Raw genomic sequence first — 13,414 nt, forward strand, 5'->3', positions numbered from 1 at the left:
AATTTCGTGAAGCCCCCAAGCCCCTCCTGCAGGACGACGTCTCCCATCTTGTATTTCCAGCTGCTGTTCCATTGGCCCACGTGTGCCACTTTGTGCCCTCTGAGTCTGCACGGGTACGGCATGTAAACTCCAAAGATGAGCCCCACATGTCCTCCAGACGTAACCAACCACCATGAACATTGTCCTCCGCACAGGAGAAGGGAAGGGGGGGGGCCGTCAGTTCACTAAGGGGTCTCTTAAAACTCAAATCTGCCCCAATAATTACACACAAGGCAGGCTGAACCACCAGATGCGAGTAAATGCCCGTCAGTGTTGGCATCAGCGGCCAAGGGCACTTGCTGATCGGGGAGCCAGCGCCCCCCACTCTTCATCGTGTGACACAGTTGATACACCCGTGTCTAAAGAGCAGGTCCCTGGGAAGACGAAGGTGACCAAAAGACTGAAGTGCATTTTGGGATGCGGGGCCACTTTTTGGGACATGTGACGCCTACGGTGTGTTCATGTGATTGTCACACTGAGCCCAAATCGTAACATATCTGCTGTTTTTAATGACAAAGGACAATGCACAGAATCACACGAGGAAGGTCTCAGTGGGCTTTAACAGCCCCCTAGCCTGGACCCTCTAAGACGACAAGCAAAATGGGTGAAATGGGCATGCCCTTTGGGGGCCGACCCCCGGGAGTCATGGGCAATATAGCGCCTTTCACATGCAGGCCCAATCACTTCACTCAGCCTTAGGGGTTTGGTCCCTGCCCAGATAGGGGGTCCATCTGCCAGTCACCGTTCCCCCACACTTGTGTTGCCTCCCAGCAGATCTTCATTTCTGTCCTCTGGCACCCTGACCTGGACCCCAAAATTGGCCAACTAAGAGAGAAAAAGACAAAAGTGATGAGACACACAGTGAGACTGGCAGCAGTGGGCACCAGACTCACTACCTGGCCCAGTTGTGCTCCCCAGGGTGGCACCGGCTATTGGCACGTCTTAACACAGAGGGGACCGGGCTTGTCAAGCAATCTGAAAAGGCCAGGGTCGTCTGTCTGTAATGCAGCTGAAAGACTGAAGGTGGCGCCGCTGGGCTGTTAGATCCTAATGGGAGACCCTTAAAAAGCTGGGGGGCTGGAGAGCCTCACTAGGCCAAGAAGGCGTCTGTACCACTACAGACCACCCAGGAGGTGTTGGTGCTGCCAGCGCTGCGCGGTTACCATGTGACGAGCCTCGGCCCCTCACTGGCCAGTGAGTATACCCTGAGTGCCCACCAAGAGGCCATCTGGCCACAGCCTCGAGGAGGTTTATGGGAGGCTACACAATGACAACACAGCCACCATGATGTGTTTTCAGGGCTCCGTCCCTGTGGTGGCCTGACCTCCATCTGCTGTGACACGTCTGTGTTCATATAAATGAAAAGAAAGGCGCTATATACTTGGGGGCTGGGCAGACAAACCCATTCATTAAAGAGCTGACAAAGACCACCTGGAGGGGGCGCACAAGGTCAATGTGGGACTGTCGCTTTGATTGGCACAGCCGGAAGGCGGACATACCGAGTGGTTTGGGTGGTGAATCGCCAGCTGCAGGGCGGTGACTTCCTGCCTGAGCCGGGCACGCTGCTCTCGGGTGGCCTGTCCTCGCAGCCGGCGGTTCTCGTCCTCCAGGAGGCGCAGCCGCTCCTCGTTTGCTCTGATGCTGTCCACGCAGTCCTGCAATACAACAGGACCTCAGCACTGAAGAGAAGGACCGTGCTGTGAAAAAGTATATGCCCCCCTCCCCGGTCCTGATGTCCTCTGCTCGCGTGTGTGTGTGTCACTGTCACTGCTCCTGTCATTTAGGTAAAGAAGCCGCGAGTGCCATTGAAACACCATTTCGACATCGAAGCAATGCAGCATCTGTGAAAAAGTAAGTGCCCCCTTAGTTCTTCATGCAAACAGCTGACTTATCACAAGCAGCCCAGGTCATGTAAACCTCACTGGATGTTGACCGTCACCATGGCAACTGATGATGATGATGATGAGGAGGCGGCTGTGCCCGGGTTACAGTTATATCTTCACAGCTCATGACACATTGGCAGAGCGGGGCAGGTCTGCTATTGGCTCAGTCTTACCATGTGATTTGTGTTCGTGACATTCATTAAATCGCCGCTGATGGGCCACTAACCTCCATGTGCCACCCTAAATGCCAAACGTGTCATTAATGACAAAAACTGTCATTGAAATGAGCGGCTTGAACAGAAGATGACTTTAGGACACGACACATGTATGTGTTGGAGCGCCGTGACGCTCGTGTGACGTGTACCTTTAGTTTATAGAACTAAGGCTTGTTGAGGGCCACACACCTGTGATGACAGAGCAGAGCTGCCATGACATGCGCTTGGCACAGTTGAGAGGTGCCATGTATTCTGGGCATTACAAAGCGTCCATCTGTTTGACTGATTTACTTTTCCTCGACTGAAATTCATTGATTTTTTTATCGACTGTAAACCAAGACTATTTATTCAGAAGCCTAAAGTTAAATGAAGATGAGACACCAAGCCGCTGTACTCCGGCCCACTTCCCCATCTTACCCGGATGACCTGTGATCTCCGCACCCACTCGATGGCCGCCACGTCTTCTGCGGTGTTCGACTTGGCCAGCAGGGCTTTGTACGCCTGGCGCATCTGCTTCAACTCAATCACTAAGGCGGTGACCTGCAATCAAGGGACGCCAATCAGGGAGATGCCCGGGACCCTCCGTCTAGAGGGCATGTCCGGTGGGCCCGGCGCCCACATTTTACCTGGTTCACCTTGAGGTAGTCTTCTGCCTGTAGTGGCCATTTGTCTTCCGGAACCTTCTGTTCCTGCTGCTTGTCCTCTTGTGTTGAGATGCCAGGGGCCTAAACAACAATAAAAGGGGGACAGGTGGGGCGTGGCATGCACGCCAGTGGTGACAGGAGGAGGCGCAGCCAGGCAGTTTACGCATTTCGGTAAGGATGTGAGACCGGAGCGCGGCTGGACACGTCCAGTTCTTAGTGTCAGGGTCTCCTCCTTAACTCTGGATATCAGATCCTGCCAACTATGCCAGTCGTCCTGTCCACAAAGCCTGTAAGTCTGTCTGTTAACTGGTCTTCATACAAACTCCCAGTGGCACTCGCAGTGCCCACACGAAGCATTCAAAGTTAATGAAGGAGATGGCACCCCACCTGAGAGGACAATGAATGGACATGTGCCAGGCGTGTCCTCCTGTCCGTGCTGCACAGAATTAAGATTCCCTAACCTTAACCCAGAGAGTCGGACCCTCCGCCTGACGACTGACCACCAGTCGGTCTCCATGTGTTTTGTGGACTTGGAGGAGGCAGGTGACTGCGTTCCTTGAGGGGCACTGTGGGGGGTGTTGGGCAGGGGGTCCTTAATAAGGCTATTCGGGCTGTGAGCACAGTGAGACGGCTAAGACTGTTGCCCCCAACCCCACCACCAAGTGGTGGAAGGTGGATGGATGGATATCCGACATAGGTGGCACACCCACTCAGACAAAGTTGAGGGCATAGCATTCATAGCACTGCCACTTGGCACATCAGGGACAATTCAAACACTGCTGGTGCCCCCTACAGGCCACACATGTCATTACAATCCTCTGTTCTTTCTGGTGTGGCCCCCCCCCTCCCCGGTGCCAGTCAAACAGCCAATCCAAAACCTGCTTCAGATGTGCCAGTATGGTAAGACCATGCAGTCACCCACCCAAGTAAGGTGATGAATGTCTGGGCACCCTGTTCTTGGCACACCTGTACACAACACCCATTTGATGCCCACTTAGAAAGCCAGACTAAACACTTCAGTCCTTGGGCAGAGGTCTCACCTGGCACACTCCGCACCTCCTACTTTACCAAGATGCCAATTAAAAGGGGCACAATCTAGCCAGTATGCCCACACTGGCACCCTGTCTGCTTACCTCCATAGGGTTCTCTGCTTTGCCACCTTCCTTCACGTTTGTGCTCATTGGCAGGCCTTGGCTGAGACCTGTTGGGGAGGAGAGGAGCGTCAGCAGTTGGAAAGGCGCTACATCAGTGGCATCTCCCTGCCTTACACACACACACACACACACGGGTGGGCTGCTGTTCTGTTGACCCCATCTGGCATTGCGTGTGCCAGGCAGAATTCCAGCTCATTTCTGCTCCTCCTCAGTGCCACATATGGTCAAAGGCACCAAATGCCCGGTGAGCCCAGGAGGGCATTTCACTCTGCATCAGCCACTGGCACTGTGCTCACCAAGTGCACCCAGACCAGGGCCACCACCTGCCCATAGTACTTCATGCTTGTCACCCTATGCCCATTGTGATCATTGTACATTAGCTGCCCACTTTATAGCGCCTTGAGTCAAAGGACTGGTCATTCAGCCCATGAGGGCTCATTAGTTCTGTTTTTGTGCCAAGATGGCAGTGACTCGCGTCCTTGCAGACGGGTGCCCCCTGCTCTAAGTTAAGGGTCCAGTTTTAAATGTGGTCACCTCCTGAGCAGATTCAAGACACCGAGTGTCCCCAGGGGACTTGCCTGTCCTTATGGTCATGTCACCATGGAGCTCTTCATTTGATGTGATGCCATCGTCTGCTGCCCTGTAAAACAAAGCAGCATGTAAGCTGGCACAACTGCAGCCCCTTGCATCACCTTCCCAGCTGGCACAGACATTGTGCCAACAGAGTTGTGGTCCTCAGTTGTCATCTATGAGGCAGGAGTGTCTTGTGTGCCACCAGCCATAGAGTTGAGCACCATGGAGCCACGCTGCCATTAAGTTGCCCCCTTCATCACCTGGTGCCCCTTCAGCCAGGGGCAGCCTTATAAATTCGCTTGGCCTGCTGGATCTGTGATAGGTGCTGGACTTGAGTGACAAGACGCTGGGCACACAGTGAGGGGCCATTTTGGTTGTGCCCTTTCCTTTGTGTCCTGCCAGCGTTGAGTGTGGACAACAGCGGAGCCACACAACCAGAATTCTGCCACCTGCCAGAAGTGCAGGTGACCATCGTCCTCTGGGCATCCGGGAGTGACCCTTATGATCGTCGTAGCTGCTGAGATGTGCAGGGCGCTATAAAAGCTAATCCTAATCAGATAGTCAAAGACGTCAAAAACATCGCGACAGTGAGTGACACTTTCTGCACCTTCAGATGACACGCTTGACGTCACTGAGAGAGAGTGGCCAGCCCACCTGTGTGCCCGTCGCCTCTTTAATGATCAAATGTCACACTGTCCTTCACCAAGCAACACCTAATTAGCATATGTCTAATTAACGATTCAATATTCAAATGAAGTTCACCTGACGCTGACCAATTGCTTGGACTGTCGCCCACTGGCTCGCCCTGCCCTCGTTAAAGCCATGCCCACTCTGACAGGAAGGATGTCATGTCACACGATTGGGCTCGCGTGTGTGCCATGGTTTGATGGGCAAGTCAAGCGGCGCTGCATCTGCCTGTTTGTCTCGTCTCTGTCCTTACCTTTGCTCCTCCAAGCTGGGGACCTGCTGATCATCGTGAGATAGAAATCCACGTGTGACCTGAGGGGAGAGAGAAGGAGAGAGGTGGGACCCTCTTGGCAGCCAGATGCCAGCCTGACCGTCGAGTAGCAGGCACTGGGTTAAGGTCACTCACCCAACGCACGCCCAATGCTGCTCTGCTGCTTGTGAATCTGCACTCCCGTCTGTGTGTGCCAACTGAGCAGCAGGCCAAGAATAGGAGGTGTAGGGAATGCTGGCAGCCAACTTTATTGGCACTCTGAAGTGTAAACCTGCCAGATTAGTAGATAAAGCGGCACGAGCAAAGCAGAGGGCAAACAAAGACGGGAGAGAGACGGGGCACCTGGCCTGGTGAGCTTGACCCAGACCACCATCATCGGGGTCAGGACCCCTTGTGTCTGGACCTCCTGCTCTGTTCTGCCCTGTGCCCAGCTCTGCTGTGCCCGTCTCCCCTCCACGATACTACAGGTCATTTCTAACGCAGACGAGGCAGACAAAACCTGCCAGGGATCAGAACATTAATGGAGCGGGTAAAACAACAGCAGCCTGGAAGACCCCTGATTGGACAGGCCTGTGACTTCTCGGGGGGCTAGGGGCACCTCGGCACCCCCGACTGATTATAAAGATTCAAACAGTGGGTGTTTGTCAAAGGCCTGGCATGACAGCTGATCACAACAGACCGGGCACACCCTGGACCACCCAACACTGGCCACTGCCCACCAACATCTGTCCTCAGTTAAGATCACAAAGACCCCATGGAGCGACGTCAGGTCAACAGTGAAGAACGTCCTTAGCAACACCTAGTGGGCACAAAGGGAAGTGTGCCGCTGATTAAAACTGCCAGGCACCCCCTCGCACGAAGGTGGCGGTCATGGGCAGCTGAACCCAGCATGAGTGCCGCCCTTGTCGTGTCTGCCCGGACTCCGTAGTGCCCCCTGTAGGTAGACGCTGGACCGAATTCTTCAAAAGCAGACGAGCTCTCCGTGTGCCCAGCGAGCTGCTGCCCCTTGGCATGTTCTGAACCAAAGTCAGTTAAGGACCAGAAGAAGCAGAAGTGAAGACAAACGCAGGCCAAAGTCACAACGCGGGGGCAAAACGAGCCTCTCATCAAAGCAAACATCTGCAGAAACGAACTCGGGGGGCTTCGGACAAAGTGCTGATGATGTCAGAGCGACCACACCCCTAGCAACGGGTCATTACATCACAGTGGAGTCAACACCCACGACTTCCATGGCCACTCCCCCTGGCAACGGACCAAAGAAACGGCTTCAATCTGCTGACGTCATGACTGCTATGACCACACCCCTAGTAACGGTTCATCAGTTCATAGCAACAACTCAATCTGCTGACATCATCACACACAACCTTCCTGCCCACCCCCACCTGGCAGCGACGCTATCTGCTGACATCATAATGTATGACTCTCATGATCACGCCCCCTAGCAACAGGTCATAGCAACATCACGCCACCTAAAGGTGGTTCCCACAATAAGAAAAAAAACTGACAAATGATAATCCCCAATTTACTGTGCCCAGAAATAAAGACTAAAGATCATGGCACTGTGGCACTGGCCACCTGGCACACAATAAGCGCCCAACCTAAATCACATTACCGTGTGTCCACTCGCTTCTTCAGCTTCACGGGCAAACCTCCTGCAGAAAACAAGTAAAAAGGGTCAAGCGCCAGGCATCACCAAGACGACTGTCACCCTTTGAGGTGCCAGCTCCAGTTGGTCGACAGAGATGAATCCTCACAACTCGTGACATTGGCAGGCTTTACCTGATGCCATCCTTGTGCCTTCTCCACTCACTTATGTCCATCTTACCCTGGCACGGGCCTAGATTTGGTGCCTGGATGCTGCCCTGGCACACACACACACATCCCAAGACCATAGGCAGGAAATCTAGGGAGTCAAGCAGAGTGCCACCATCCTGCCTGGCATAGGTGGCTCACTTAACTACGTCCTCTGGCTGTCAAGTGCCACAACCAAGTAGCAGGCATCAGTCCATCAAAGATGGCAAGAAGTTCAGCTGGCAGGACAAAGAAGTGTGGCAGAGAGCTGTATGCCAACAAGGCACCCTCAGTGACTCATGCCACCTGTGCCAGATGCTCCCAGTATCCAATCCTGAGCTTCATACTGAGCCTGCAACATGGTGTTGGTCACTGAAAGGCGCTATATGAAGTTGATTGTGTGACAGGTTTAAACCATCAAGATATAGCGCCTTTCATTTTCCACCTGCTGCCATTCAGTCCAGTCATCCTCATGAGCTGAGCCTGGCAGATCAGGTGACTTGCTTGGCACTCTTGGGGTTTAAAGTCTGGTGGTTCAACCCTTATGCCACCCTGCCCACCACTGGTCTCCATTCTGGTCCCTCCTTCACTCAAATATAGCACCTTGCACATTTCACCATCACCAGTGACATGGGGCTCAGTGTGATGCCAGCCAGCTCATTGACCCATCATTCACACACAGGTGGTATTCAGACCCCACAGACAGAACTGGGTGAATGGCACATTGGGTACTAGGCAGCTCTTCATCGTCCACCAAACACAAAGTGACACAAGTAGACCTTTGACACTTGGTGACAGGCCAGGATGTCACTTACCCAGAAGGACTTATCCACGTGGCACCCACATTTTGAGCCAACACCTGCCTCAGGCCAGACTGTGAGAGGACCTGAAAGAGAATTGCAGGCAGGGTGAGACGACACGCGTGCAGGCCTCATCGGCGGGCAGCTCAATGGGTCACCTCAGGTAGTATTAGTGGGCGCCAGTGCCCAACTCGCCAGCTTTGCCATGCAATGACTGACTGAGGATTTTACTGACAGTCACTCATCAGTCCACTGACAGTGGCAGTGTGCCCATCTGGCACATCACTTCACCCCCCAAACACAGGATGATGACATACCAGTCTGGACAGAAATGCCTTCTGGTTCTGCAGAATCTCCTTGGCTTGATGCCCCCTGGCACTCCCCATCTTGTCATTACTCTCCAGTGCCCTGCAATAGAAAGGGAAGTGTGAAACAAAAGGCACCTGTCTTGGGGCACAAACAAGGTGTGCCCAGCAGAGGTAACTTACACATTTAACAGTGAAAAGTGGGCTGGAGGGGGCATGTCTGCCAACATCAGGAATCTCATTTGGTGCCACCAACCAGCCAGATGGCAACTTAAAGATGACAGCTGTGATCTGCTGTTGGCATCAGGGGCACCAATCCCAGCCATGGGCTCACCAGGTGCCAGGGTCTCAGCATGGTGACAGTGACACGCTTGTCCACCTTGTTCTACATCCATCTGGCCTGCCAGGTTTAAAGTAAAACAAGAAGGCTCTATATGAGTGCCATGGAGATAACGACCACCAGCTGGGTGTGGCACATTGCCCTCGGGCACTCCAGTAGGTGAAGATGCAGCTTGGTTTAATCACATCTTAATGTGACCTAGTCATCCACTGCTCCCATGTTTACCACCTGCCAGGTCTCATGCCAGTGTAAAGGCGCTATATAAACGCCAGGTAGCTGCCTCGACTCTTTTTAGTTCTCAATGTCCCCCTCTGGCCACACCCACTTAAATGACAGTTGCCATCTGCAGGACTCCATGGCCAACACCTCTTGTTGCCATGGTGTCTGTCCCCTGCTAGGCTGGTACTGCCACTCTGACCCTGAGCCTTTGGTTAGTGCCTGCATTTGTTTGTGCCATTCACCAGCAGTCACCCCTATTGGGGACAATGCCAGCCTCGCCTGCAGGGTACAAACGGCTTCTTAGCTTCTCCCTCTAATTGACGATGGGCAGTTAATCAAGACTGACTTTATAAATGGAGATGGTGTCCATCACCCTGGCACCTAGCCTTCTGGCCGATAGCGTGCTTACCCTCCTAGATGCCAGCTGCAGCTCGTCTGACTCTGGGCACTGCCTCGGAGATGTCCAGCAATCTGTAAAATAAGGAGAAGTGCCAGCAACACGAGGGGCATGATGAATGGCCATTGTAAATACTACAAGTGGCGCCCCCTGGTGGCAGTGTCCACACACCCCTCTGTAGCACCTCCTCCTACCTCGTCCTCAGGTGCCTCCTGAACTGACCTCACTGGACAGGGCATCTCTGGGGCATCGATACCCTCAGTTTGCACCTCCTCAGGACTCTGCTCGCTTGGTCTATCTGCAGCGGTCCTAAACACAAGACAGTGGCAGGTGGTGAGCAGCGGGTTTGGCCAACACCCCTGGCATTCAGAGAGCTGCAGAAGGCACTATATCCACAGGACATGAATGGCGTGGTGAACTGGAGACCCATCCTCCTACCCCCACATGGTCAGTCAGGCGGGCAGTGGGCTCACATCCCGGGGGGCAGTGCCAGTGCCCTCTCAGTGTCCTCCTGCCTTACCTGCCACAACCTCTGCCATGGGCAGTCCACCATCTGCAGCTGTGCCATGGCTGAAGGGTAGCAGATGGCAGAGTCAATGTCCCAAGGTGACCCAACTTACCTGATATGACTGAACACATACCAGTGACCAGAGGTGAGACCTGGTGATGTCGCTGGCACACAAGGGGATGGACAAATGCCTGCTCTGAGGCTGGCATCCTCGCCAATGAAGTCCATCTGCCGCCTCTTAAGCAGTTCGATCAGCGAGTCCTTCTGCGCTGTCAGCCTGTGTCGCTCGTCATCCAGAGCACCAACACGGGCACTCAGGGCATCCCTCTCACTCCGCAGGTGCCCCACGTCTTCACTGCTCAAGTTGGCGCTCTGTCTCAGTGCTGTCAGGTCATGCAGCAGCTTCTCATTGACCTGAAAAACAAGATGGAAAGAGTTGGGCAGCTCAGTGAGCATGGGCACAGACCTCCATTTCTGATAATCCCTAAAGCTCACTGGGGTCTCGCGCACCCCCACCACTTGTATGCCCACCTGCCTGCTGCCCCGCAGCTCCTCCTCGGCCTTCAGCAGCTCTTGCCGCAGTTTATTTTCATTGCAGCGGGCACTGAAGACCTCCGAATGCAGCTGGGACAGCTGGCCCTCCAGGGTCTCCTTGTCCGCCTCGGTGGTCTTCAAGGTGCTGGACAGACTTTGGGCAAACGTGCGGAGCTGCTCCGTCTCCTGAGGAACAGCAGAGAGTTCACTGTGAAAGGCGCTATATAAGGCAAGGACTGTGACAGTAGTCAGCTGAGGACCACGAGGTCACAGGAAGGACACGTGCCACTTGCAGGTGACGGAGGCCTGTTTGCTCAGGTCAGCCTGTACAGGGCACAGTGATGGATGCCATCTGGCAATGTGCCACACCAAGGTGTGTTACATCCACACTGCCAGCTTCTGAGCAACAGGAGGTGTGCCAACAGCAACGTGTGGCACCCACATGGGGCCTTGGACTTGCGTCCAGCACCTGGCATGCTGACCCTGTGTGACCACCAACTGTGCTTCTACGTTGAAAGCGAAAGATCTCCTTGGTGTCACAAAGGGTGCCAGCCATGGGTGGACAGTGGCACAGTCACCCTTTCAGCCCACTCCCCGTACCTCCAGCAGCTGAGTCTTCTGCTGTCTCCACTCTGCCAACTCGTCTTCACGATGGATGCCATCCTGTGACAAGCAAGACAACAGACTAGTCAGACGAGGGGGCACCAGGGCTGGCATCTGAGTGGGGGATCAGAGAGGATCATCATTGTGTGACAGCTGATGACAGGTGGGGGTGACGGGGGCACAGACACTTGTCACTCATTGTCACACACACACACACACCACAGCCTCGCTCACACATCTTCTGGGGTCGGTCCTCATGCCAGCCATCAGACTGGCATTGGGTAACAGCTTTGTCAGGTGGCTTGTGAAGGTGAGCACCATGAAAGGCGCTATATAAAGTGTCTGTATGTGCATTAATGTGCCTGACCCCCGTCCACTTTGGCTCAGCTGTGGTATGGCTGGGGGGGTGAGGGGTCCAGGGTTGTGGTGGTCTCTTTTCTCTATTTGGTCCTCTTCACATTAGATGGATGTGACATGTAGTGCACGTACCCCCACTGGGGGGCGCTCCTGTGCTCCTGCTGCCGTCCACCGTGTCTGCATGGCCATCACTTGCAGCGCCCCCTGCAGTTGTCCTTGTAGGCCGCTGGTCTCCTTCTCCAGTGAGTGGACGCTGTGAAGAAGAATAGGAAACAGCAGAGGCTGAGGGGCCATTGGATGAGGCTCACGGTGGGCATGGTGGGTCACGAGTGCCACGTTGGCATAACAAACCCCATTGGCGAAGACTGACAGCTCCAACCATTTGGCCCACTTCGTTGTACAGCACAATGGAAGGCAGTCAAAGTGTTAAAGCACCACCTTGTGGGCACTGCCCTGTGAAGCTGCCCCACTGCCGGCCCGTCTACTGCCTGACACTTCTCAGTATTGCCCCCTAGTGGTTGAGCAGAGACTGACCTCTATGGTGCCCAGTGAGAGGCCCAAATCAGCTGCTGCCACACTGCACTTCAGCAGGCAACCAGACAGGAGGGCACAGTCCCAGAATTCCTGTATCAGATGGCAGTGTCCATCAGTGACATTACCAGGACAAAGATGGGGCAGCACTGTGACGTCTGACAGGGTCCACTAACCACCGCCCGCTACTGTCTGGTTACCGTGTGTGTAGGTCGTGCTGCCTCAGAATGTCCCTCATGCCATCGAGTGACCTGAGATGCTGCGTCCAGAGTGGCACTTTGGAGGTTTTTAGTGTCAGGATCTAGAAGGGAAAAGAAAACGAGTCAGAGTTATGGAGGGTGGTGGCCCAGCTGGTGATATGTGTGGTGCCTATGCCAACCACACTCGAGCCCAACACCCTGGCAACGACTGGCACTGCCCTGTGTCACTTCTTACCTTCTGCTGAGCTGCCAGGATGTCCGCAATGGCCATGTGGTCCAGAATGCCAGCCTGTCGCTTCCTCAGCTTCTGTGCCTGGTGCTCGATGGCACACTTGGCCCTTCTCAGACTCTCCTCCAGTGCCGCCTTCCTGCACTCTGACTTCAATAAGCAGAGCTCCATGGTAGAAGTGGGCACCTCACCTGGCACAGCCTGCTGTTTAGAGCATAATGGGAGTGACTGTCCCTTCTCAGCCGTGTCCCTCTGGGGTGTGACTTGTGCGCAGACCCTCTAAAACTCCCCACCCCCAACTCTCTGAATTTTTTCGCCTTCCCAGTGGTGCCCCAGCACCCCATAAAACCAAAACCCATCAAACCCCCAACCGCGTTTCCCAGCTAGTCCATTTAATTCCAAAATATCCTTACGAGCCGTTCTTGGGCACCGTCGCTTCGGCATTCAGACCTTCAGATCCGGGTTCAAGGTGGCACACGACACCTTTTTACGTGCACGCACGTGCCGTGCCAATCTCTGCCAAGGGTCCACTCGTGTCACATGTCTCGTACCGTCAGCAGTGCTACCAACTCAAATCCTGCCATCATACAGTGACTGGCAGACACGAACACGCACCAACACGCGTGACGGGCACGGTGCCAGCTATCGACGCCCTCCACCCACGTGCCGGAAGGGCGAGCTCAGCCCGCACCCGACATGACCAGAAAAAAACAACCAAACAAACAAAAAGCCCCCCCCACCCCCGGGCACGCCGCTCCCGGCCACTCTGCACTCACCTGGCCGCCTGAGGGCCTCGAGACGCCGGCAGCACCTGAGCGTCAGCCCGTCCGCCCGCAGCAGCCGTGTGTTGTGCGTCTCGCGCGGGTAACTAATGGCGACCGGCCGCCCCGGGGCGGTCAGAGTCCGGCGGACTCAGGCGTGTCGCCCGGGGATGAGGGGCGTGGCGTGTACAAGGGGCGGTCACGTGTGTGTGTGTGTGTGTGTGTATATATAGCGCCTCGCGATGGACCCTGAACTGAACAGGCAGGCGGACCCGCAGCGCGCTGTGTCGTCGGGATGTTTTGTCGCCAATCGGCCCGATGTTCCTTCTGGACGTTCAGTCCCAAGGTGGACACGCCGTGGGACCGGCAGAGG

General features: G+C 54.7%; 1 protein-coding gene across 8 annotated transcripts; it reads right to left on the bottom strand.

Moving 5' to 3' along the window:
- Positions 1-525: 525 nt before the first annotated feature.
- Positions 526-13,164, bottom strand: LOC120532258. Of its 8 annotated transcripts, none has more exons than XM_039758122.1 (20): positions 13,057-13,163; positions 12,287-12,484; positions 12,052-12,152; positions 11,453-11,573; positions 10,961-11,023; positions 10,358-10,546; positions 9,960-10,240; positions 9,513-9,627; positions 9,331-9,392; positions 8,375-8,465; positions 8,073-8,143; positions 7,079-7,118; positions 5,602-5,724; positions 5,449-5,507; positions 4,514-4,575; positions 3,915-3,982; positions 2,773-2,862; positions 2,555-2,677; positions 1,539-1,694; positions 526-864 (listed from the first exon to the last, which is right to left on the bottom strand). In XM_039758122.1, the coding sequence occupies exons 2-20, from the start codon at positions 12,449-12,451 to the stop codon at positions 778-780; spliced, it is 2,067 nt and encodes a 688-aa protein (XP_039614056.1). In that variant the 5' UTR covers positions 12,452-12,484; positions 13,057-13,163; the 3' UTR covers positions 526-777. The 8 variants fall into 8 exon arrangements, with proteins under 8 accessions (XP_039614056.1, XP_039614054.1, XP_039614055.1 ...); XM_039758120.1 differs by having other exon boundaries at positions 2,764-2,862; XM_039758121.1 differs by having other exon boundaries at positions 2,764-2,862; positions 12,287-12,481; positions 13,057-13,127.
- Between the last annotated feature and the right edge of the window lie 250 nt (positions 13,165-13,414).

Source organism: Polypterus senegalus, chromosome 7, assembly GCF_016835505.1.
Source record: "Polypterus senegalus isolate Bchr_013 chromosome 7, ASM1683550v1, whole genome shotgun sequence".
Classification (NCBI taxonomy): Eukaryota; Metazoa; Chordata; class Cladistia; order Polypteriformes; family Polypteridae; genus Polypterus; species Polypterus senegalus.

What these genes read in the sequence shown, in the direction of transcription:
- LOC120532258 (XM_039758120.1), bottom strand. Translation starts at nt 12,451, where the DNA reads ATGGAGCTCTGCTTATTGAAGTCAGAGTGCAGGAAGGCGGCACTGGAG. An exon ending in AGGCATTTCTGTCCAGACTG is followed by an intron (nt 8,144 to 8,374) that starts GTATGTCATCAT and finishes ATTCTCTTTCAG; the next exon opens with GTCCTCTCACAGTCTGGCCT. An exon ending in TTCACCACCCAAACCACTCG is followed by an intron (nt 865 to 1,538) that starts GTATGTCCGCCT and finishes TTTCTCTCTTAG; the next exon opens with TTGGCCAATTTTGGGGTCCA.